Raw genomic sequence first — 25,725 nt, forward strand, 5'->3', positions numbered from 1 at the left:
GTGCTTTGTTTGGCTTCAGGACCTGTATGAGGCTGGAGAGAAGAAATGGGGGACAGATGAGGTGAAATTTCTAACTGTTCTCTGTTCCCGGAACCGAAATCACCTATTGCATGGTAAGGCACTTACTTCGTTTCCCAAAGAAAAGGTGTGAAAGATAGCAAAAACGATATTGTCCATAAGTAATTGATAACTTTCTCCTTCAGTTGGTACAAAGTACTGATTGTACCCAAGTGTCTTAGATTCTCACCCTGGAAATGTATTAGTCCAATGATGTCTATGAAAGCTAATTTCTGAAAGATTAATTATGAATAATTAGCAAAAATGCATGTAGTCATAGAAGTTTGGCATTCTTGTTTCTAGGAAACTGATCTTCATAGTCAGTCCTTTTTCTAAAGTAGCCCCAGTATTTTCATTCTAATTTAGTTACCTATGAAAGTAATCTGTAGTAGATCAGGTAGCAATAAAAAAGCAATGTTGGTTGATATTTATTCCTCTGTAACATCCAAGCTGTAAAGCTAATACAAGTGATTTCTTTAGGGGTTACGTTGTAAAGATGAATAGTGGATAATTTCAAATTTGAAATGTTTCTAATTTGTTTCTGATAAATATAAACTTTGTAATGTGATTTTAACTTATTTGGGGGAAAGATACTAGACAATTTTAGAATATTTGCTGTCAGGTTTCTATTCTTCCAAACTGCAAGTAAGGGTTTAATAAGATATTTCATCTTTTATACGAGCTCTTTATTTCTTTAAGTACATTATAATTTTATAAACTCACCCACCATACCTTTTTAATCACACACACTGATTTGCAAAGCTTGTGGGAAATTTGAGAATGAGTTTGCTAAATTGAAAACATGAAGCAATTGAGAAGTACAACACATTCTGAAGTTGTAATTATTTCAGATTTTTCACAGTGACAAAAACACAGGTGATTAGTCCTGGGCTACCATCAGATACACAAACTTCTGACTCAGCTTCTTACTTCATTTCCTTCCCTTCCCTGGTTACAAATAACAGGAATCTCCCCCTGGTGGTATTTTCCAAGAACTGCAGGTCCTCAGAAGCCGATTTAGTGCATAAATGCATTTGCAAGAATTTTCACTTCTGGGTACGAGTCAATAGTTAGGCAATTATGAAATATCCGTTTGTAAGCCACTGGGAGAAAATATTTTAAGCACTGTTTGGATTAGGAAAACTTCATAATTGTCTTACCAACTAACAATAATGGTGAGATTTCATAATAACTATGGTTTTGTTAATAATGTTCTATTTTCTAGGTGCAGTGTTAAGCATTTTATAAGCATTGTTTCTTGCAACACCCAATGGAACAGTAATTATTTTCCCCATTTTACAGTGGAGAAAACTGAGGCTTAAAAAATGTGTCAATTAAGTTCTCTGATTCCAAGCCACACACACTGACTTCAACTTAAGTAAGAAAAGATGAAATAATACAGAATGGCGCAAGAGGGAAAATGGAAAATAGTGGTAGCTCACAGATTTGAACAGAGAGCTGAACACCTTCAGGAAGAACAGAAATCAAGGCAGTTCTGGGGGTCTCAGTAGAAGGGAATAATAGATTTTATTTCTAAAGCAGAGTTTCTGAAGTTTGTTTTCTATTAAAAATGCTAAATATTGACCCCCTACTTGAGACTAGCTGAGTTAGAATCTCTGAGCATGACACCCAGGAAGTTTAACAGGTTTCTCTGAGGGTAAAGATGACGCAGTGCTTTTGGCCATCCCTGTGACCTGCTCAGTTAAAAAGGTCCCAGGGGAGAGTCTAATGGGTCCTGACTGGGTGGACTGCTCACGTGTTTGACAGAGGTTGTGGTGTATGTTGTTGGGTGTGGTGTCCCTTGATTGACAGCCCTGTTAAAATCACACTGATGGAAGTGAGGCAGCACCCCAAAGAAGGTGCTAATGAGAAGATAAAATACATACCTGCTCTAAGAAGTTTCCTGAAGGAGACAGCAAGAGAGGGGAACATATTCACCACATTCAAAAATACTTGGCAAAAAACAACCAACAACAAATGTAATTATGTTTAAGTATTTTTAAAGATGCAACCAGCTGTTATTAACTGTGACTCAGTTTTGAAGAGGTTGAATTGTTCTAGTTTTGATGAGCCAAAAGGGAGATGACAGGGAGGTGATTGCCAAGGACAAAAATACAAAAAGACACATTCTGCTTATTAAGGAAACAATGAGAAAGGAAAGCAAAGGTCCCCAGAGGCCATCTCCATTTTATGTGTGAGGGTCCCAGATAAGGGAAAGGACTTGACCGATGTCCTCCAAACATCACAGCATTTCTTCCTCATCTGGGGCCCGTTCCACTCTGCACATCCCTCCTGGCTGCTTGCCCACATTGCTAATTAGTTTCCTCCTGAAATATGCCAAAGAATAAATAGTGTAGGCTAGTTAAAAATGCTCATTCTCTCCATGAATTTTAGTTTCCTCTGTTTTTTCTTCCCAATAATACTATTTTGTTATTGTTTGCAGTGTTTGATGAATACAAAAGGATATCACAGAAGGATATTGAACAGAGTATTAAATCTGAAACATCTGGTAGCTTTGAAGATGCTCTGCTGGCTATAGGTAAGCTGGTAGGGGGAGTAGAGAAACAAATGTTTATAGATTTTCCTTCTCATTATCAGTTTGCAATATGGGGATACAGAATTATTTTCAGAGATAAAAGTTGTTTATCATGAATCACAGTACATTCCAGATTTTTAAACAAGAAATATTATATACAACCTGACTGCTGTTGTGCCACGTGGTTTATATATTTTTTATCTTCTGTGCTTTTGTATGCCCTATGTGAAAGGTAATAATGTGCAGATACACAAGCTGCAGCTTGCAAGTCTGTGAATGGTTAGAACTAGTTAACTGTCTCATATGGCAGATATAGTAATCCTCATTTTGAAATGAAATACCACCCTTTGCTTTGATAGACTTTATCAATTACTTCTCCAGGAACTTGATGATAAATCGAAGGTAATTTCTATCTGTGAAAATACATAGAGCATAGGCTATGTTCATGAAACATTGCTTGGCTAAAATTTCCCTGGCAAAGCAAATATTGATACCTTGTAGAAACAGAGGAAACAATTGTCACTTTTCTTTTTTCATGGGTCTTATCTGTAATCTTTTCTTCTTTTTTTTTCTTTGACAGTAAAGTGCATGAGGAACAAATCTGCATATTTTGCTGAAAAGCTCTATAAATCGATGAAGGTAAATGGCCTTATTTTTAGCATCTAAATGAATTTGTTATCTTGTGTCCACCTTTTTAAACTTACTTATATCCCCTATCCAAACTTTGCTCTGAAAGATCCAGTTCAATTCATCAAATACTTCAGTGAGTGCCTGCTAATAATAATACTAGGTGATATTTACTGAGTACTCAGGATGTATAGATCACTGTTTTTAATAGATTAATTATATCCCCACAACGGCTCTATGAGGCTGGTACTATTACTAACCCCCAGGTGTTTACCTGGCATTCTAGCTCCAGAGCCCATATTCCTAACCCTCCATCGTACTCTGCAGGCACCCATGCTGAGAATCACAGGAGGTGCAGGGAAGGTCAAAATGTAGTCTTTGGCCAGGTGCGGTGGCTCACGCCTCTAATCCCAGCACTTTGGGAGGCTGAGACGGGTGGATTACTTGAGGTCAGGAGTTCAAGACCAGCCTGGCCATCATGGCGAAATCCCCGTCTCTACAAAAATACAAAAATTAGTCAGGTATGGTGGCTCACGCCTATAATCCCATCTGCTTGGGAGGCTGAGGCAGGAGAATCACTGGAACCCAGGAGGCAGAGGTTGCAGTGAGCTGAGATCACACCACTGCACTCTAGCCTAGGTGACAGAGTGAGACTCTAAAAAAAAAAAAAAAAAGCAAAACAAAACAACAACAACAAAAAATGTAGACCTTGCTCTCAAAGAATGTCTAGCCTAGGCAAGTATGTGCAAAACACCAATTATAACAAGATAGAATGTAAGACAGTAGTTGAGGATCCAAACATTGTAGAAACACAGAGGAAAGGGTTCCTTTTTTTCAATATTTGTTTTTTGAGGTGGAGAATCCGCAAAGAATATATAAAGAAGTTGGTATATTTGAGCAGGACCTTCCAAATGTAAAAGTTTTACATCAGAGGATTTCACATGGTGAGGGGAAGGGGTAATAAGGCTGGGGAGGGAAGGATAATACTCCATGAGAAGGAATCATAGGTGAGCCAGGTGGTAGGGTATGTCTGGACAGCACAGGTTATGGCTCTAGAAAAGCAGGGAACGGCATCCTGTGGTCAGAACATAGAGCGTTGGAAAAGTGAGTTGTGGAGAGCCTTGAATACCATGATAAGGAGTGAGGATATTCCTCAGGCCAGCCAAGTAGTGGAGCAAAGGACATCATCAGCACAGTCATCTCTAGTCTTGCTTTGATAGACTAAAGAAGACACTGAAAAACAGCTAGGTTTTTGTATATGTTTGGATTTCGTTTTCTTCCTTAGGGCTTGGGCACCGATGATAACACCCTCATCAGAGTGATGGTTTCTCGAGCAGAAATTGACATGTTGGATATCCGGGCACACTTCAAGAGACTCTATGGAAAGTCTCTGTACTCGTTCATCAAGGTAGGTCACAGCAGCCTAAGTCCAGAGGAGAGAATCCAGGAAAGGACCCCTCTGACCTTGGCATTTAGCACTTGTTGTCCCCTCTTCTTGGCATATATCATTTCCTTTAAAGATGATGCTCCCGATATTTCCAGTCTCTCTTCTTTCACACAGATATTTAAACCTTTGCCAGGATACAAGCTGGAAATTTGCCTTCTAAATACAGTAATTATTTTATGTTGACCCCAGACAAAGATTACATTTTAATGAATACTTTTAAGCACACAATTTCCTCGTCTACCTAATTATGATAGAAGATAAACAACTGAATCCAGAGTCCTATGCAAGGGCCAGCTGAGGTCTGCTGGGAATATGGGAAAGCATTTTAGTTATCCTGAATTACTGTTTTTTACCAGGCACCAGACTTCTAGGAGTCCTAAGAGGGCATGGTAGTGGTGAGAAATGGTTCACCTCCCTCAAAGCCGAGCATTCCTGGGATTTTGTTTCTTAAGGATGCCAGAAGAGTCTCATGGACATGAAAGTGAGACAGATTTCCCTAGGAGCTAAGGTTGCCTGCACTGCAAGCTTCAAATCAGCTTTTGATCTGTGAATTAAATATTCTGAATCCTACTCAAAGCTTGGAGAGGTGTGACAATTAGGTGATTTTAACTGCAGATTTTTTTTTTTTTTAGATGGAGTCTCACTCTGTCGCCCAGGCTGGAGTGCAGTGGCGCAATCTCCACTCACTGCAACCTCCACCTCCTGGTTTCAAGTGATCCTCCTCCTGCCTCAGCCTCCTGAGTAGCTGGGACTACAGGCATGAGCTTTGTATTGTTTGTAGAAATGGCGTTTCACCATGTTGGCCAGGCTGGTCTCAAACTCCTGACCTCAAGTCTCAGCCTCCCAAAGTGCTGGGATTATAGGCGTGAGCCACCATGCCCCACCAAGCTGTGGATTTTGTTACTATGTCTACAAGGCATGCAGGAACTTGTTTCTGTTTCTGACTAGGCTATGAGGTAACTTGATTTTGCAGAGCTGAACTATATAACTAGTTTAAGATTCAAGGATGACAGTAAGTAAAGTTATGGGAAAATATACTACAAACAAGAAAAAAACAAAATAAAAAAACCCAGGAAATGACAAATGATTTATGGAGGATATGGAGAGACTAGAACTTTTGTGCACTGTTGGTAGGAACATAACGTGGTGCAGCCACTGTGAAAAACAGTCTGTTACGAAACTTTAAGCACCAAACTTCTTCAAAAAGTTTAATATAGACCAGGCATCATGGCTCACGCCTGTAATCCCAGCACTTTGGGAGGCCGAGACGGATGGATCACTTGAGCCCAGGAGTTCGAGACCAGCCTAGGCAACATAGTGAGACCCTGTCTCTACAAAAAATACAAAAATTAGCTGGGTGTGGTGGTGCACGCCTGTAGTCCCAGCTACTCGGGAGGCTGAGGTGGGAGGATCACCTGAGGCTAGGGAGGTCGAGGCTGCAGTGAGCCATGATTGTACCACTTCAAGACTCCAGCCTGAGTAAAGACCCTTCCCAAAAAAGGAAAAGAAAAAATTTTAACATAGAATGACCATGTGATCCAGCAATTCCACTCTCAGTTATATACTTAAATGAAAACAGGAACCCAAACAGCTAGTTGTACATCAACATAAACATTATTAACAACAGGCACGAGGTGAAAACAACCTAACTATCCATCAACAGATGACTGGATAAACAAATGTATATACATACATAAAAAGCAATGATGTTCAAGGGTAGGCTGTCATGGAAAAAAAGGAATGACATTTTGATACATGAATGAACCTTGAAAATATACTACGTGCAATAAATCAGACACAAAAGGACAAATATTGTATGATTCTGCTTTATGAAATATGTAGAATAGATAGATTCATAGGGACAGAAAGTAGATTAGAGGTTACCAGGAATTTGGAGTGAGAGGAAAGAATGAGAGTTATTGGTTAGTAGGTACAGAGTTTCTGTTTGGGGTGATGAAAGGGTTTTAGAAATAGACAGTGATGCCGGGTGCGGTGGCTCATGCTTGTATCCCAGCACTTTGGGAGGCCGAGGCGGGCTGATCACGAGGTCAGGAGATCGAGACCACGGTGAAACCCCGTCTCTACTAAAAATACAAAAAATTAGCCAGGCGTGGTGGCGGGCACCTGTAGTCCCAGCTACTCGGAGAGGCTGAGGCAGGAGAATGGCGTGAACCCAGGAGGCGGAGCTTGCAGTGAGCCGAGATTGCGCCACTGCACTCCAGCCTGGGCGACAGAGCAAGACTCCGTCTCAAAAAAAAAAAAAAAAAAAAAAAGAAAGAAAGAAATAGACAGTGATGATGGTTACATAACATTGTAAAAGTAACTAGTGCCACTTGAAAATGGTTAAAGTGACAAATTATATATATATTTTTTTTACCACAACAAAAAGTCTCTGAATTTGAATAAAATTATTTAATGAAATGTGAAAAGAGTAGACTAAGTATTATAATACTTCATCATAGCATTATTTATATTATTTACATTGCTTTATGTTATATTTATATCAATAATACAGTATTATAGTATATAATTTATTATATATTATTACTATTAATCAATATGGAATAACCAATAAATTATGGAAAATCCATATAATATAATACTATACCAACACTAAAATGATTGAGTACAAATATATTGATTGGCTTGGGAAGAAAACACTATAATCTAGTGTATATATGTCTGTATATATAAACATGTAAATATATGTGTGTATACACACACACCACTAGAAAAGAATAAAAATAAAGAATACATTGCTCATTCAATAACAGTTGTCAAAAGAAACGAAAGAAGCAGAATAGAAGCATAAAATATGTAAATAATAGAAAAAAATGACAAAAGATAAAAATAAAACTTATAAAAATAAATATAACTCTCAGGTTAGGTAAAAATATAAAATCCAACTTCATGCTGTTTATAAGAAACAACTAAAATACAGTGACATGTAAAAAGCTTAAAGAAAAACACCAGGGAAAGAAAGAAAGCGGACATATAAGAAAGAAAGCGGAGATTATGCTATTAATAAAAAGAAGAATTTAAGGAGAAAAAGTATTAAATAGGAGAAAGTGGATCACTTTATACTGGCAAAGGCAACAATTCACAGCAGAGATTAAACTGTTATGAAACTTTAAGTACCAAATTATATTGCATTCAAATGTATAAATAAGAAAATTGAGGCTCCAGAAGAAAACATATAATAGAATTACTATGCTAGCGAGAGACTTTAATACATCCTACGCTTTGGCAGATCAATGAGGCAAAGTATAAACAAGGATATATTAAGATTGAGTTTAACAGATACTTATTAAACTTTGAACGCTATATACAGAGATTCCATCTTTTCTAGTCCCCGAGAATAACTAATAAAAATTAATCTAGGCCAGGTGCAGTGGCTCACACCTGTAATCCCAGCATTTTGGGAAGCTGAGGTGGGAGGATCGCTTGAGCCCAGGAGTTCAAGGCTGCAGTGAGCTATGACCACACCAGTGTTCTCCAGCCTGGGTGATAGAGCAAAACCCTGTCTCTAAAAATATAATAAAAATAAATAAATAAAATTAAAGATTAAAAAATTAATCAATTATTAGACCACAAAAATTTCTATGCAGAAATTATAGAACCTTTCTGGAAGACTGTTTTGTAACCCATATTAAAATGTTTAAGAAAACAGGCCAGGTGCGGTGGCTCACACCTGTAATCCCAGTACTTTGGGAGGCTGAGGTGGGTGGATCACTTAAGGTCAGGACATCAAGACCAGCCTGGCCAACATGGTGAAACGCTGTCTCTACTAAAAAAATAAAAATTAGCCAGGTGTGGTGGTGTGCACCTGTAGTGCCAGCTACGCAGGCAGCTGAGGCAGGAGAACCGCTTGAACCTGGGAGGCGGAGATTGCAGTGAGCCAAGATTGCACCACTGCACTCTAGCCTGGGCCACAGAATGAGACTGCATCTCAAAAAAAAAAAAAAAGGTTTAAGAAAATGCATTTAGTCCAGTAATTCCCATTTTATGAAAATTTATCCAGAATAAATCATTAAGAAAATATACAAAAATGTAACTACAATATGCTTATTGAAGCAGTGTTTATAATAGTGAAAAATGGAAACAACATAAATATCCAACAATAGGGAGAGGGAGAATGTGATCAAATAAATTATTTTACCTGCATACAATGGGATATTCTGTAACCACTAAATAATGTTGTAGAATAATATTTAACAAAATAGGGGCCTGGCGCAGTTGCTCACGCCTGTAATCCCAGCACTTTGGGAGGCCGAGGCTGGCAGATCATGAGGTCAGGAGACCGAGACCATCCTGGCTAACATGGTGAAACCCTGTCTCTACTAAAAATACAAAAACAAAATTAGCCAGGCATGGTGGTGGGCGCCTGTAGTCCCAGCTACTCGGGAGGCTGAGGCAGGAGAATGGTGTGAACCCAAGAGGCGGAGCTTGCAGTGAGTCGAGATCCCGCCACTGCACTCCAGCCTGGGCAACAGAACAAGACTCTGTCTCAAAAAAACAAAACAAAACAAAACAAACAAACAAACAAAAAATTAACAAAATAGGGAAATAGGCTATATTGTTAAGTGAAAAAGCAGAACACAGAATACTACTGTTCTATCACATTGGGTATCTAGATACATAGAAAAAAGACTGGAAGGACATTCACACATCAAAATGATAAGAATAGTAGTCTCTAGATGATGGAATAATGGTTGATTTTTGTGTTCTTTTTTGTCTTTATTTTCCACACTGAATAAGTATTACCTTTGTAATAAAAAAAATTTAAAGCTAAGAAAAATCCAGCCAAGCTTGAAAAAGTTGGCTTAGATGACTTTGAACTGTGTGTTTCTTTTTAAAATCTATTTATCTAACGTTGCTTCCCTATCCAACAGGGTGACACATCCGGAGACTACAGGAAAGTACTGCTTGTTCTCTGTGGAGGAGATGATTAAAATAAAAATCCCAGAAGGACAGGAGGATTCTCAACACTTTGAATTTTTTTAACTTCATTTTTCTACACTGCTATTATCATTATCTCAGAATGCTTATTTCCAATTAAAACGCCTACAGCTGCCTCCTAGGATATAGACTGTCTGTATTATTATTCACCTATAATTAGTCATTATGATGCTCCAAAGCTGTACTTGCATTTCAAAGCTTATAAGACATAAATAGAGATTTAAAAATAGAAATAAAAATGTATTCCATGTTTTTAAAAGATTACCTTCTACTTTGTGTTTCACAGACATTGAATATATTAAATTATTCCATATTTTCTTTTCAGTGAAACATTTTTTAAATGGAAGACTGTTCTAAAATCACTTTTTTCCCTAATCCAATTTTTAGAGTGGCTAGTAGTTTCTTCATTTGAAATTGTAAGCATCCGGTTAGTAAGAATGCCCATCCAGTTTTCTATATTTCATAGTCAAAGCCTTGAAAGCATCTACAAATCTCTTTTCTTAGGTTTTGTCCATAGCATTAGTTGATCCTTACTAAGTTTTTCATGGGAGACTTCCTTCATCACATCTTATGTTGAAATCACTTTCTGTAGTCAAAGTATATCAAAACCAATTTATCTGAACAAACTAAATTCTAAAGTATACAAACCATATACATCTGGTTACCAAACATAAATGCCGAACATTCCATATTATTATAGTTAATGTCTTAATCCAGCTTGCAAGTGAATGGGAAAAAAAAATAAGCTTCAAACTAGGTATTCTGGGAATGATGTAATGCTCTGAATTTAGTTTGATATAAAGAAAACTTTTTTGTGCTAAAAATACTTTTAAAAATCTTTTTCAATTTTGTTGATTGTAGTGATTTCTGTTTGCACTGTGCCTTTCAACTCTAGAAACATTCTGAAGATGTACTTGGATTTAATTAAAAAGTTCATTTTGTAAGAACATGGAAAAATAATTTTAATTTAAAAATGGTGTCTTTAGGCCGGGGGTGGTGGCTCACGCCAGTAATCCCAGCACTTTGCGAGACCAAGGCGGGTGGATCACCTGAGGTCAGAAGTTCAAGACTAGCTTGGCCAACATGGAGAAACTGCATCTCTACTAAAAATACAAAAATTAGCCAGGTGTGGTGGCAGGTACCTGTAATCCCAGCCACTCGGGAGGCTGAGTCAGGGAGAATTGCTTGAACCCAGGAGGCAGGAGGCGAAGGTTGCAGTGAGCCGAGATCACGCCAGCCTGGGCGACAGAGCAAGAATCCGTCTAAAAAAAAAAGTGTCTTTGAAGTGAGGTATAGTCTTTCTCTGATTCACTTTTCACCTTCTGAGGTTTTTCATCCTGGCCCCTGAAAGGAGCTATTTTTGAAGGACTTGTGTTACTCAGTTTCTATAGGAATTACAGGATAAGAAAAAAAAAAATCACATATTTAGTCTTATGCGTGCCTACTGGCTAATGTTCACATATGCCAAACACTACTCAATATCATAAAATAACGTATGGACTTATTCTCTGGAAATGAGTGACACCCTCTGCTCTAAGTAGACCATTTATATTAAATATTATAAATGTATAAAAGACATTTATATTCTTATGGTAAGAATACTTGCCTTCTTTGTTCATTTTATAACATCCATTGTATTTTGGTGGGTGAAATAATAAGAATTTTTTAGTTTAGTGTTGTTTATTATAAAAGCTACAGCTACTGGTAGAAGCTACTTACGTGAATATTTAGTCACTCCAGTTACTTACAGGAAATAATACTATCACTTCAATGCCTTCCCAGAAGACCACAGAATCTCCAAAGCAGCTTTATTTTGTCTTTGGAAGCACAGTGAATTTTTTGGTGGAAGTTTTATCTTTAAATGATATGCAGCTTAGCCAAAATTTTAAAACAAATAGCATTTATTCACCAGAAGATTTCTAGAAGGTGGGATAAAGTCACCCTGGAGGAATGTTTGTCATATTGAATTAGCATGACTTTGAGATATAATTATGTTTGTTTTTCCCTCCTACTGTCCACTTACATTTATTCAGTGGGCCTGGTCCTTCCCCTTCTTTAGATGTAAATTCAGATAGACAATAGAGTCATGACTTTTCTGTTCACTCTTAAGTTTTAAAGTCCTACTGTGTAGTCCCTTAAGGTCATAAAACAGTGTCATTTTAGTAAGTAATATATCCAGTCAAAATTCCAAGCTTGATTTACAGTTGAGGCTTCTTCCCTCACTCACCTCTGGCCTATTGCCAGTAGGAAGCTGGTTTCTGGGGAAAGGGAGACCATGGGCTTCTCTTCTTTTTCCACCTAGGTTTCCTTCCATGTTCTCCCCCTGGCCCAACCTACCATGTCTGGGTTGTAGCAAAGAAGAGAGTTAAGGGGAGCAGGAAAGTTGTTACCTGACTGTCAGTGCTGTGGTGGTAGAAGATCAGCCCTGTGTGACCCTAAGAGACTAAAGTTGATTCTTGTGGGTTCCTTTGTCAACCTCATCACACTACTCACCTGCGGTTCCTTTGGCAAGGCAAATGTGTACTCCTTTTTCAGCCTCTAGGAATTTGGTGACTCTTTGAGGTTCTCAGTGCTGAAGTCTTCTTCCCAGGCCTGTTGGGCAGGACCTAAGATGATCCCATCCCAGCTATCTCATGGTGGTCCACATCTGCTCCATGGGAAACACCTGCATGTTCTTTGTGCTGGCAAATTCTGCGTATGCAAGCTGATCCCTCTACAACCATTATTCTCTGCCTCCCACCTCCACCCCAAGCTGCCTCGGCTAGCATCTCTCAGTTCAGATTTCTCATACATGAATCAGACATTAGTCCACTGGGGCCCTCAAACTACGTATACTGCCTATGGGAGTCTAAATTGGTACACTGGTGCAATCAACCCAGAGAGCAATTTGGTAATAGCTAACAAAGTTGCAAATTTCCCAGCAAATTCACTTTTGGGAATCTGCTTGGTGAATCCATTGCACATGATGTTCATTGCTGCTCTGTGAGGCCATTAAAGTACAAATAACCTCTCTCACTAAGGAATGTAAAAAACAAATATGGGTCAGTCATACAATGAGCAGTGAAAATTATCTAGCGATTGGCCAAGTGGATAAATCTTGAGAGTATAATTTTGAGAGAGGAGAAAAGTGCACAATGAGAGGTACAGCTATGACTCCATTCCATGATATGTCTAAACATGCAAAAGAAAATATTATTTATGGGTATGCATATAAGGACATGCACGGACATAATGATATACAACATTCTCAGCACAGTGATTGCCACTGGGGAGGGAGACAGAATGAGATGGATGAGGTACACATGGGCTTCTGCCTATCTGTATTGTTCTATTTAAAAATAATGAATCATTGATTACAGCGCAATAAAGCTGAGAGGAAAAAAGAATGAAAGCAAGTCTGATAAAATTTCAAGCTAGTGGTCGGTCCACAGGAGTTTGTATTACTCTATTTGAAAAATTTTCATTATTTTACTTAAAAAGTAACAAGGGAGTCAGGGAATGAACGCTAGCTGTCCGGAGTCCATCACAAGAGCTGCTACTACTCCAGGCAGACACTTGTAAATTTTGCTAGGGCCTCCTGAAGGCACTTTTGAGTCCGGACAGTCATGGTGCCAGACCCTATTCGGACATCCCACTGGCACTTGAGAGGAAAGGAAAGGAGTGCCGGGAACGTTCCCCTAACTTAACGGGTTCCATTCACGCCTACAGCAGGGGAGGGCTCATGTTAAGGAAGCCCAGGAATCCAGCATAGCGCCTCATCCTAGGGCCCCTCTCACAGGAGGCCACGCCCAACCAAGCACAGCGTGGCCCCAGCAAGCGCCGAGCTCCCGCAAGGAGACCAAATAGCTTCGGGGTTTTGCCACTAGCTTACCACAGGTCCATAAGCACCGGGGGCTCAAGGCACCTTTGTAGAAAGAATAAGAGACTGGAGTCCCAGGTTTTGCCACTACAGAGGCGTGTATGAACTACGGCTTAACACTACGTCTACGCCGCAGTTCGGGTTAGTAGGAGGCCAGGCCCACCGCAGGCCGGAAAAAAACCAGCCTGCACGGGCGCGCCAGGTTGTGCGCAGGCTCCACCTGCCACGCACGCACGCCTTGCCCCGCCCCTTCCGGAGGCTCGCCGCACGCATGCGCCCTCCGTCCCGCGCTTTGTTGCGAAAGCGAGGGGGCGAGGTCCTGCGGTGCTAGATCGCGGCGCGACCAGACGCTGCAGGCGGGGCGGAGGATGGAGGCTGTAGCGTCCGCTGCAACGGTTGGGGCTGCGCGTGAGAAGGTGGCGGTGTAGGCACCTGCGCTCGGGGAAGGCTGGCGGCGGCGGCGGCCGGGCCATGGCGGGAGACCCCCTTCTCTGGGCTCCCTGAAGTCTCGGGGAGCCGTGACCCATGGGATCGTTGAGCAGCCGGGTGCTGCGCCAGCCAAGACCAGCCCTTGCCCAGCAGGCGCAGGGTGCCAGGGCGGGGGGCTCGGCCCGGAGGCCGGACACTGGGGACGATGCGGCGAGCCACGGCTTCTGTTACTGTCCGGGCAGCCACAAGCGCAAGCGGAGCAGCGGGGCCTTCTGCTACTGTCACCCTGACTCGGAGACGGACGAGGATGAGGAGGAGGGGGACGAGCAGCAGCGGCTCCTCAACACCCCTCGAAGGTACGTGGGGGCACGCACCCGCGGGGACCCGGACCCGCACCTGTTGGGCCTGGGGCCGAGCCGGCGCCCCGTGCGCTTGCGGGGTGCAGCGCTCCCCAGCCTATGGAGAGGGGACGTGCCCTTGACGTGAATGTGGAAGCCGGCCCGATGCCGGGCGGACGGGGGGGGCGCCTTGGGAGACGCCTGGTGTTCTGCATTTTCAACCACAGACGCTTCCAGGGTGTTGTTACAGCCCCAAGATGAGGATGAGAAACGCCAAGCCCGAGCTCGCGTCTCGTTAAACCTTAGAGACGCCCGGCTGGCTGGCCTTCCCTGTCCACCTTTGCCCTCTCAAGTGGGTAGCTGCAGAGTAAGTTGTTTTGCATCCGGTTGCCTTAGTACAGACACTAAATGTAATCTCTGAAATGGGCACTCTTATTGTCGCCCACTCAGTGGAGGGGAAGTAATTGCACACAGGAGTTCTCGTTAATTGTAAAGGTGAAGTTTATCAATAGTGTACATTTGTTCCTAACTAGGAACAGAGTCTGTGCAAGTTTCTAGTAGTTGAAGTCGTTGACCGTGAATGTACCGTATGTAGGGCGGTGCTGCTGCAGCTTGTTTAACCTTTTTTTTTTTTTTTGGATGAGTTGAAAGATGGAATATTGACTTGTGACCTGGAATGTAGTTTATAGGTAGAATATATGCTTACACAAACAATTTGGTTTTTCTGCTTTTGTTTTTAAAGGTTATTTGGTAGGGTCACAGATGAAATTTTTAAAATGATTTCTTTTTCTTTTTGAGACAGAGCCTTGCTCTGTCACTCAGGCCGGAGTGCAGTGGTGCGATCTCAACTCACTGCAACCGCCACCTCCTGGTTCAAGCGATTCTTGTGTCTCAGCCTCCTGAGTAGCTGGGACTACAGGCGCGCACCACCACGCCTGGCTAATGTTTTCTATTTTTAATAGAGACAGGTTTCATCGTGTTGGCCAGGCTTGTCTCAAATTCCCGACCTCAGGTGATCTGCTGGCCTCAGCCTCCCAAAGTGCTGAAATTATAGGCGTGAGCCACTGCGCACCCGGCCTAAAATTAAACTTTAAAAGCAGATTCGAAAAGGTTTTGCTATACAAGTGTTATATATTGTAAAAAAGGAATCATAGATCAAAAACTTAATAGTTTGGTTTATAAAACCTTTTGTACCGTTTTTTGTATGAATATGTGTATTTATTTACAAACATCGACCCCTACTGTGAATACTATTCAGTAACTTTTTTTGTTGTTTGTTTGATTTTTGGAGCTTTTTTCTAAAGGGGTCTCACTATATTGCCCAGGCTGGTCTCAAACGCCTGGGCTGAAGCGATCCTCCCACCTCAGCCTCCCAAAGTGCGGAGATTACAGGTGTGAGCCACCGTGCCTGACCCTGTAACCTTTTTGAAGAGTCAGTGTAGCATAGTTTTTTTTTGTTTTTTTTTTCCTTTGGAAAAATTTTTCTGTTTTTTGAGACAGGGTCTCGCTCTGTCGCCCAGGCTGGAATGCAGTGGTGGGATCATGGCTCACTCCACCTCGACCTCACAGAATCAGGCGATTCTCCCACCTCAGCCTTGTGTGTAGCTGAGACCACAGGCATGCACCACCACACCCAGCTAATTTTTTTATTTGTAGAAACAAGGTTTCACTCTGTCGCCCACCCAGGCTGGCCTGGAACTCCTGGGTTCAAGTGATCCTCTTGCCTTGACCTCCCAAAGTGTTGGGATTACAGGTGTGAGCCACCATTGCCAACCTATAGCATAATTTTAAGAGTTCAAATTCTGAGTTCTTGGCCAGGTGCAGTGGCTTACGCCTATAATCCCAGCACTTTGGGAGGCTGAAGCAGACAGATCACCTGAGGTCAGGAGTTCAAAACCAGCCTGGCCAATATGGCGAAACCCTGTCTCTACTAAAAATATAAAAATTAACCAGTCGTGGTGGCAGGTGCCTGTAATCCCAACTACTCGGGACGCTGAGGCAGAAGAATGGCTTGAACCTGGGAGGTGAGGTTGCAGTGAGCCAAGATCGCACAACTGCACTCCAGTCTGGGTGACAAAGTGAGACTCTGTCTCAAAAAAAAAAAAAAAAAAAATTCTGACTTCTCATCTGTATTCTGCACTTAATAGCCATATTTCCCTCATATGTAAATTGGAGCTATAAATACCTGCCTTTTAGGCTTTGACAAATATGAGAACAAACAAATGCACAATGTCTAGAATGTAAGCATGCAGTAAATATGTCTCCTTGATGAATTGGCCCCTTTATCATAACAAAATGTTCATCCTTCTTTATCCCTAGTAATTTAGCCACTACTACATACATACATACATATATTTATTTATTTATTTATTTATTTATTTATTTATATTTAGGGGGTACAGGTGCAGTTTTCTCACATGCATATAACAAGTAGTGGTGAAGTCTGGGATTGTAGTGTATCCATCGGCCACTTTCTTTTGATAAATATCTGAATGATATCTCATTTTCCCTCCTTAAACTTTTTTCCTGTGTATACTTAAAATAGATATCATGTAAACAGCATATAGTTGAGTCTTGCTTCTTTTATCCAACAGGACAATCTAACCTTTCAATTAGTAGTTAGACCACTTATATTTAACGTAATTATTGAAATATATGTCACAGTGCATTTGAAGGAGAGAAATCACACAGCAATTTGAATACAGGAAATTTAATATAAACATTATTAACAAGGCACAGAGAATTAACTACTGAGGACAAAACGCTAAGGTAAAGAGATCCCTAGAAAATACATGGAGTAGTCAGTACTTATGAGGCTGAGGCAGAATAGCCACAGAAGGAACAAATTTGGAATAGGTGCCCCCAGCCCCTTTCCCAAGCTAAGATTCAGATGATGTTGAAGGAGGTGTGGCTGTAGCCCACTGGATGGTGGAAAAGTTTGCTCAAGTGTGGTAAGCTGAGGCTGGCAAGTAGGACACTGCCTACTAGGATGCCAGCAAAATTATTTGGAGGCCTTTTGGCCCAGAAGGCTAAAGATATTTACTATCTAGACCTTTACAGAAAAAGTATACCAACTCCTAGACTACATGAGTGGACTGGAATGGAAAGTTTTTAAAGCAAACCTTAATCAGAAAATGCATATCAGAATTTAGTGTCTGTATATTACTGGAAGATGTTTGGATTATTCAGCCCAGTACGGATGCAGAGTATAAGAAAATACTAAGATGGGCCAGGCGCGGTGGCTCACGCCTGTAATCCCAGCACTTTGGGAAGCCAAGGCAAGCAGATCACTTTAGGCCAGGAGTTTGAGACCAGCCTGACCAACACAGTGAAACCCCGCCTCTACCAAAAAATACAAAAATTAGCCAGGCGTGGTGGTGCACGCCTGTATTCCTAGCTACTTGGGAGGCTGAGGCAGGAGAATTACCTGAACTCAGGAGGCAGAGGTTGTAGTGAGCCAAGATGGTGCCACTGCGCTCCAGCCTGGGCAACAGAGTAAGACCCTGTCTCAAGAACTAAATAAATAAAAATTTAAAAGAGAAAGTATTAAGATGTTGAATTTTGTGTGTTGGCCCTAGTGTATACTTCCTGAGGTTGTCTGGTGTGCTCTCCCACATCAACAGACCACTTTATGAGAAGGTTTAGCTTTTAGGCCCAACTTCCACCTCATACCTTTGTCAAGTGCATGTTCTACTTTTACATTTACGAGACTGTTAAAACCCACACTGTTCTACAATCAGATCTTGAGTGTTTTGTCCATAGCTTGTCTCTAAAAAATTGAAACAACATTACATGGTTATAACTATGTAAATATTGTTTCAGAAGAGTTAAGTAGTATGCTAGGATTATAAATCATATTTGATGGGTCCAGTGTCACAACCGCTTGTCTGTTCAAAGGGAGAAATTTTTCTAACCTCACAGTCATATGGAATCTTTTCTTATATTCCATCAAGTGCTTAAAGTCAGGCCCTGCTTTTGTTTGTATCTTATTTGGACAGTGCCTTTTTTTGTATTGCTTTTTTATTGTCCTAGAGTTTATAATGGCCTTTCCCCCACTCTTGACAAAATAACAATATTCCTTCATCATGGCTTCAGATTTTTCTGAAAAAACACAGAAAAGTCTTTTGAAACACACTTTCGTGGAATCCTTCTCTAAAACCTAGACCTCGTCCATCCTCCTGTTCCAATCTGGATTTGTCTGCTCTTATGCTGGGACTTACTTTCACCCCATCTCTAGGATTGAATCCACTATTTTGTGTAGCCTGCATTTCTTTCTCACTCATTTTAGGAACTATTTAATACATCCTCAAGTATTTTCCAAGGAAGGGTGCAAAAGGGGGTAATTTGTGCATATCTAAATGTAAATTTAGTCTCTTTTACTTTATTCATCCTCTGACTGGGTATGGAAATCTAAAGTAACTTTGTTCATATCTTTGATGACACTGCTTCATTGTCTTCAGGCCTACAGTCTTGATGAAAAATTTGATTCTGGTGTAATTCTCTTTTCAGGTGACCATTTTTGCTCTCTGGAACTTGTGGAACTTTTTCTTTGGTATTTTGGGATTTAACTAGAATGTGCTTAAGTGTGGGTCTTTTAATGGCCTTGGTACTTGTTGGATCCTTATAATCTGGAGACTCATATACTACCTTAGTTTCAGGAAATTTTTTTCCATTAATTTCTTCCATAATTTCCTTTCGCTTGTTATCTTTATTTTCTCTTTCTGGGATGCCTCTTAACTGGATTTTGGATTTCTTGGATTATGCCTGTCTCTTCTTTTTTCATTTCTTTGTCTTTTTGCTTTATGTTCTGGGAAATTTCCTTTAACTTTTTCATCACTATCATTAGGTTGTTTGGCCCTAACTATGAGGTATTTCTTTTGGACCAGGGGTGAAAATTACTAAAACATGAAATGTGCTGTGATCCATGAAAGCTTGGGAACCTCTGCTCTACAAAGCATGCCCCACCTATAACCAACTTCGTAGTCTTCTTACTCAAAGAAGAGGTACATTGGAAATAGATCTATTTACTCAATTAAAACACCATACACCAGTTACTCATTCTTAAATATAAGTGGACAAACAAGGAAGGATCACCCAACATGAGGAAGAAAAACAAACAAACCATTCTTTGGTTTGTTTGTTTTTTTAAATTTCAGTAATCATGTCTTTAGTCTCTAAAAGCTCTTTCTTGTTCGAGTAATCCTTTATCATAGCATCCTATGGAGTAAATATAATAATTTCAGATCTCTAGGTATACTGGTGAGAGGGTTTTTTTTTCCCCTCTCTTTTCCCTGAATTATATGTTTCCAGGGGTGGGGGGAGTCTCTCTCTCTCTCTCTCTGATATGCTCTTATTCTTCCTCATGTTGGGTGATGCTTCCTTGCTTGTCCACTTATATTTAAGAATGAGTAACTGGTGTATGGTGTTTTAATTGAGTAAATAGATCTATTTCCAATGTACCTCTTCTTTGAGTAAGAAGACTACGAAGTTGGTTATAGGTGGGGCATGCTTTGTAGAGCAGAGGTTCCCAAGCTTTCATGGATCACAGCACATTTCATGTTTTAGTAATTTTCACCCCTGGTCCAAAAGAAATACCTCATAGTTAGGGCCAAACAACCTAATGATAGCAGATTGCATGGTATCTGAAAGATGTTACTGTGTTTCCTTCAAATTTAAAATATTCCACATGCCTCTCTGAGTTGGCTGTGGTGCTCTATGTTCAGATGGTATCCTAAACTGGTGAATTTCACACACGGTTTGGGAACCATGACTTAGGGTGAATGGATTGGGAGTGAACAGGCCACAAATTCTTTAAATTTTGGAATGAGGATTGCTTTGTCTGGGCACCAGCAGCTACACTACAGGCTTAGATCTTCCATTAGCTTTGTGCTGTTTCTAGAAAAACCTTGGAATCTTTTTGCCTCAGTATCTGTACTCTCCTTATCTATACGCTGTGTTCATAGAGTGAAGAAGGCACTGGTTTCCCCATTTTCTGCCCCTCTTCTTACTTCTGCCTTTGTTTCCCTGAGACCTCATCCTTCTTTTCTCCCAAGGGTTCTAATGGGCAGATAAGCTTAGCCTCCATCCTAGTCCTCCATAATGTATTTTTTGGCTGTGGCTTTCACTGTTCTTTTTCACTTGCATTTGTTTTCTAACTTTCAGATCTGTATAAATCTCTCATCAAGTGATGAGCCTACCCTCACCTTTTCCTGGTGTAGACTTACTCCTTTTTGTACTCTTAATCTTTAATGTAATTTGGGGAGGGATGGGAAGCCAACATGTGTACATTCTGCTATCAGGAACTGGAAACTACATTATCTCTTGATTTCTCATCATAACGAAGTGGATACTATTAATGTCCTGTTTTTACAGTTGTGATAACTGAGCAGGGGGGCAGCTAGGACTCAAACCCAAGTCTGTTACCACTAAGGCATGTGCTGTTTTTATTGTCGGCTAGGAAGAGGTGTTAAGTGCACAGGTGTTAAATTCACCGGTTTTCAGGATGTCATCTGAAACAATTACTTCATTTTTAAAAAAAGATCGAAATTTTTATGTGCTAGGAAAGCTGTCAGAATTGGTCAGGAATTTAAGATATCGATCAGCCTCTGCCTAGGGCCTTTTCTTAGTTACTGGATCATTTTGAGCAATGATTTTCAAACTTTATTTTTTTAGTCAAGTCTTCCTTTAAATTAAATCTGTGCAGAAATCCAGTGTGTTTACAGATAGAATAGGTGATGCTGCTCTGGTTGAAGTTAGATGGGATGCTCACAGTTCACTCCTTAGCTCTCCTTGGTGGCCCCTAAGACTTTTCCTTTGAGCAGTTTTAAAAACCTTTCATCTAAAATAAATAAATAAATAATTTTAAAAAACAAATAGGAAAAGAAAAGAAAACCTTTGATCTAAGGTTGCAAACCATTTGTCCAGCGGGAGGAAAACATTTTAAGTAGTTTAAGAATAGGTTGGTACCAAAATAAGATTAAATGTAAACTATTTTAAAATTACTTGGGTAGGTGAAATGTTTACTCTTGTTCTCCATTTCCTACTTGCAGATTATTGCACTATTTGAGCTCCTTCATAGTGCTGGTTTCCAAATAAGGAAATAAGTAAAAAATCAACATGCTAACTTCTTAGTCTATTGAATAGGTAATTAAATTAGTCCAAAATTGCTAAAACGTGTGTAGTGAAAAGTCTGCCTCCCATGCTGCCCCCCTTTCTCCACTCTCTCTCCCGTGCATAGAGGACCCCAGAGATAACCACTATTATTAGTTTCTTATGTACTCTTCTAGACACAAGAAAATTTGAATATATACTATCCCCGTATCCTTTTACACAATAAGTAAGTTGACTCTATTTAATAGAAATTGAATAAAAGGAGTATTTAGAAATATATGCAAAATCAGTAAAACATTCAGTTTTATATAAATATGTGACTTTTTCATTTCTTTTAACAGGAAAAAATTAAAGAGTACATCTAAATATATTTATCAAACATTATTTTTGAATGGTGAAAACAGTGACATTAAGATTTGTGCTCTAGGAGAAGAATGGAGCTTACACAAAATATATTTATGTCAAGTAAGTATTTTTTCTATTTGAGTAACAGGGTAGTCACTTAAACTCTTAAGTCATATTCTTTCTCATTGCACTTCACAGTAATCTTTTGCATGAACACTGTAGTGGTTAAATCCTCTCATTTGATAAAAAGTCTGTAAGAAAACTGGCAAACATTGTTCATGAAAACTAAGTTTGGTCTAGAAAGAGATTTTGAGATTTCAGTATCAGACTAGCCTAATACTACGTATTTGTCATTACTTCATAAAATGCTTTTTTCAGTGCCTTCTGTTGATAGAAGGGGAAAAGTTGGGGAAAAAATATTTAACATTAAAGTTAAGATTGTAGTGTGTTTATTTTGCTTATGGTTATTTAAATTGGATAAACTCATCTGAAATGTTGCTTTGTAGTTCACATTGAGTGTGAGTGGAAAGTTCTCTCCTGGAAAATCCAGGTAAAGACAACACCAAAAAGTATATAGACTAAGTAGATTTCTGTACTGAAAATAGTACTACCTGCCACCCCATTTTAAAAATTCAGAACTTTCATAGCCAGCATGGTGACGGGCACCTGTAATCCCAGCTACTCGGGAGGCTGAGGCAGGAGAATTGCTTGAACCTGGGAGATGGAGGTTGCAGTGAGCTGAGATGGTGCCACTGCACTCCAGCCTGGGCGACAGCGAGACTCCGTCTCAAAAAAAAAAAAAAAAAAAAAAAAATTGGAGCTTTCAAAATAGAATACAATGGCTAATGGCCAAAATATTTTATTCATTTTCTTTCATCAAATCTATAAGCTAGATATTGTTCTAAGCACTAGAAATAAAACAACAGTTTTATCCTTTGGAACTTACATTTTTCCTCTTTACCATTTGAGAATAATTACTGGTAAGACAGTATAGTATAAAATTTTTCAGTGAAAGTATTTGAAAATGAATTGTCTTCTCTAACATTTTAATCATGTTTTAAAATGTGTTTTTGAATCAAATTTATGTTGGCTTGAAGTATGTTGCCCAGAGACTATATCAGAATATTGCTTTTAACTTCAGGGTATGATTCATATTGTTTCTTTTTAGTATCTGAAAGCAGTTTTGTGAACTTGAGGGTGAGAATACCTCTGTTAAAACTTTACCTCTCATGGAAGCTGTATTGATTATAGTTCAAGCCACATGCTAAAATATAAGCCCCCTGAGGACAGAAACAATATCCATTTTGTTTATTGCTATATTCACAGTGCCTTCTACATACTAAGTACTCAGTAGCATTTTTAAATAAATTAGTTAATATTTGATCCATTTCAAAGTAATTCTAATTATGAGGAGTGCTATCTGGCAGATACCTAAAGACTTCATTTTGTACCTTTCCAAGAATTCAGGTCCATTCTGGAAATTTCTCATTAAACTACATTTTGGATTTTCCCTAATTTCTTTGGCGATTATCCTGTTTTTGCTGACTTGGGACTGGTTTGGTCCTTTATAGCCATTCAGGTGTACAGTAAAGATTCAACAGTTTGAGTAAAAAGCTAACCAGGTTCAAATAGAAATACATGAGTTCAATTTAGATAGTAATATAAGAATTTTAGTTTTTTGTCAAAAATAGTACTAAACCAAAAGTATATTTTGATACTCCTAATAGTGTCCTTATCTTAATTTCTTTTCTCCTGTAGACATATTTGGCAGTTCTTTTTCTGTTGAAGTAATAGAATGGATGAATTTAGTTAATGGATAGAATAGTTGCTTAGAATTAGAAATGGGCAAATAATTTGGAAGACACAGAAAGTACTTGATAATCATTGACTTTTTTTTTTTTTTTAAGTCTGGCTACTTTTCTAGTATGTTCAGTGGTTCTTGGAAAGAATCCAGCATGAATATTATTGAACTGGAGATTCCTGACCAGAACATTGATGTAGAAGGTAACTACCACAATAATTACTATTATGCAAAAATCATAAAAACATAATCTTATTCTTCTGGTAGAAAATAAATAATTCCTTCCAGCCTTGTAGTCTAGAAAACTCCTTTTATCACCTCAAGGTGATAATTTTATGTTGATTTACACCATAGTTTATCAGTTCTGCCCATCTTATCACTAATCTGTTTTGTCATGTGGGCCTTATCAGTTTGTTTACTTATCTTTGTAAATATGCTCAACTGGGATATGGAAGATGTAGGATGGAGGAAGGAAAAGTATGACCATTTTTTTTTAATTACGTAGAAAATCTGACAAATGATACTGATTATTCCCTATGTATGAAGACGTTTTCTGGGAACAATAAATAAAAATATTGTTTTAGAGCTAAAAGAATCCTTAGCTGAGGAAGCCGAGGCTCAGAGGAGTTAAGGGACTTATTTTGGATCTCAGAGCAGTTTAGTGAGCCTGTGTCAGACTACAGCTCTCCTCATTCCCATTCCAGTGCTCTTGCTGATCCCCTCATTGGTGGTCCACATGAAAGTACCTGGTGCTCAATACAAAGGCAAAGAAATACTTTAGTTAAGAATATTTACAGCCTGTAATCCCAGCACGTTGGGAGCCCGAGGTGGGTGGATCACAAGGTCAGGAGATCGAGACCATGCTGGCTAACATGGTGAAACCCCATCTCTACTTAAAAAAATACAAAAAATTAGCCAGGCGTGGTGGTGGGCGCCTGTAGTCCCAGCTACTCTGGAGGCTGAGGCAGGAGAATGGCTTGAACCCGGGAGGCGGAGCTTGCAGTGAGCTGAGATCGCGCCACTGCACTCCAGCCTGGGCGACAGAGCGAGACTCTGACTCAAAAAAAAAAAAAAGAATATTTGGCCGGGTGCGGTGGCTCACGCTTGTAATCCCAGCACTTTGGGAGGCCGAGGCGGGCAGATCACGAGGTCAGGAGATCAAGACCACGGTGAAACCCCGTCTCTACTAAAAATACAAAAAAAAATTAGCCGGGCGTGGTGGCGGGCGCGTGTAGTCCCAGCTACTCGGAGAGGCTGAGGCAGGAGAATGGCGTGAACCCGGGAGGCGGAGCTTGCAGTGAGCCGAGATCGCACCACTGCACTCCAGCCTGTGTGACGGAGCGAGACTCCGTCTCAAAAAAAAAAAAAAAAAAATATTTACAAAGCAAACCATGTGGGACATTCATAACAGTGGCAGTGGAGAAAGGATGGACAGGCATAGATCACTGTGGGGGCTGGGCATGAGTGTGGCATGGACAGGACTCAGGAGCTGTACCACATTTCTCAGTGGTGAAGCGCTGAAAGCAGCAGGGTTAAGATTATCTTTGAGTCTGCGTATTCGTACTTAACGATTGGTCTACTCAGGAGTATCTTATACAACTTCTTCCAAGGCATCTTGGTTGTGACCACTGATGTCAAGATTACATGTTAGAAGAATGCAGCTAGATTTGGTAGAATAAACAGAAATTTATAACCTTGTTATTAAATTAACAGTGTCAACCAGTAACCATTACCAGCGTTTTAATTAAAGGGATACTTCTGTTATCCTTTTATGTGCATGCCACATTTAGACAAATGTCTTTGTGTGTGAAGACAGTCGTTGTTGTTATTTGTATAATACTTGTAGTAGATATAAATATTATTTCATCCTACATGTGTACCTTGCTTTCAGCACTGCAGGTTGCATTTGGTTCACTATATCGAGATGATGTCTTGATAAAGCCCAGTCGAGTTGTTGCCATTTTGGCAGCAGCTTGTTTGCTGCAGTTGGTAAGTATGCACGTGATTCGAAGAAAGGTTCAGAATAATAATCTTTGTCTCAAAGTGTGTGATCCAAAAACAAAAATAAAGCTTAGCTTTTTAGAGTTTTTAAATAAAAATGAAATGTATAAATATGCCATTTATTATAAATCATTTAAAATGCCTAACCAAAAGCAATTTATTACAACTGAGGGAGTCATGATGTCTGCATAAAATGAATGCAGGCCATTTCTGTGT

The 25,725-nt window shown here is 39.8% G+C and overlaps 2 protein-coding genes across 8 annotated transcripts in view; both read left to right on the forward strand.

Moving 5' to 3' along the window:
* The window catches only part of ANXA4 (annexin A4), an 86,639-nt gene extending 76,752 nt beyond the window's left edge, over positions 1 to 9,887 (forward strand). For all 4 annotated transcript variants that reach the window (XM_030828049.1, XM_004090367.3, XM_030828048.1 and 1 more), the window contains 5 exons: positions 20 to 113; positions 2,501 to 2,596; positions 3,174 to 3,232; positions 4,506 to 4,628; positions 9,560 to 9,887. In XM_030828049.1, coding sequence (XP_030683909.1) covers positions 20 to 113; positions 2,501 to 2,596; positions 3,174 to 3,232; positions 4,506 to 4,628; positions 9,560 to 9,619 — 432 coding nt within the window. In that variant the 3' untranslated portion in view covers positions 9,620 to 9,887. The remainder of the gene's footprint in view (positions 1 to 19; positions 114 to 2,500; positions 2,597 to 3,173; positions 3,233 to 4,505; positions 4,629 to 9,559) is intronic.
* A 3,833-nt stretch (positions 9,888 to 13,720) lies between these two features.
* Positions 13,721 to 25,725, forward strand: part of GMCL1 (germ cell-less 1, spermatogenesis associated) — a 54,409-nt gene continuing 42,404 nt past the window's right edge. For all 4 annotated transcript variants that reach the window (XR_004033384.1, XM_030828052.1, XM_003262508.3 and 1 more), the window contains exons 1-4: positions 13,721 to 14,270; positions 21,704 to 21,827; positions 23,615 to 23,711; positions 25,400 to 25,497. Coding sequence is in view for 3 of the 4 variants with exons in the window: in XM_030828052.1 (XP_030683912.1) it covers positions 14,011 to 14,270; positions 21,704 to 21,827; positions 23,615 to 23,711; positions 25,400 to 25,497 (579 nt within the window). In the remaining variant the exon portion in view is untranslated. The remainder of the gene's footprint in view (positions 14,271 to 21,703; positions 21,828 to 23,614; positions 23,712 to 25,399; positions 25,498 to 25,725) is intronic.

Source organism: Nomascus leucogenys, chromosome 14, assembly GCF_006542625.1.
Source record: "Nomascus leucogenys isolate Asia chromosome 14, Asia_NLE_v1, whole genome shotgun sequence".
NCBI lineage: Eukaryota > Metazoa > Chordata > Mammalia > Primates > Hylobatidae > Nomascus > Nomascus leucogenys.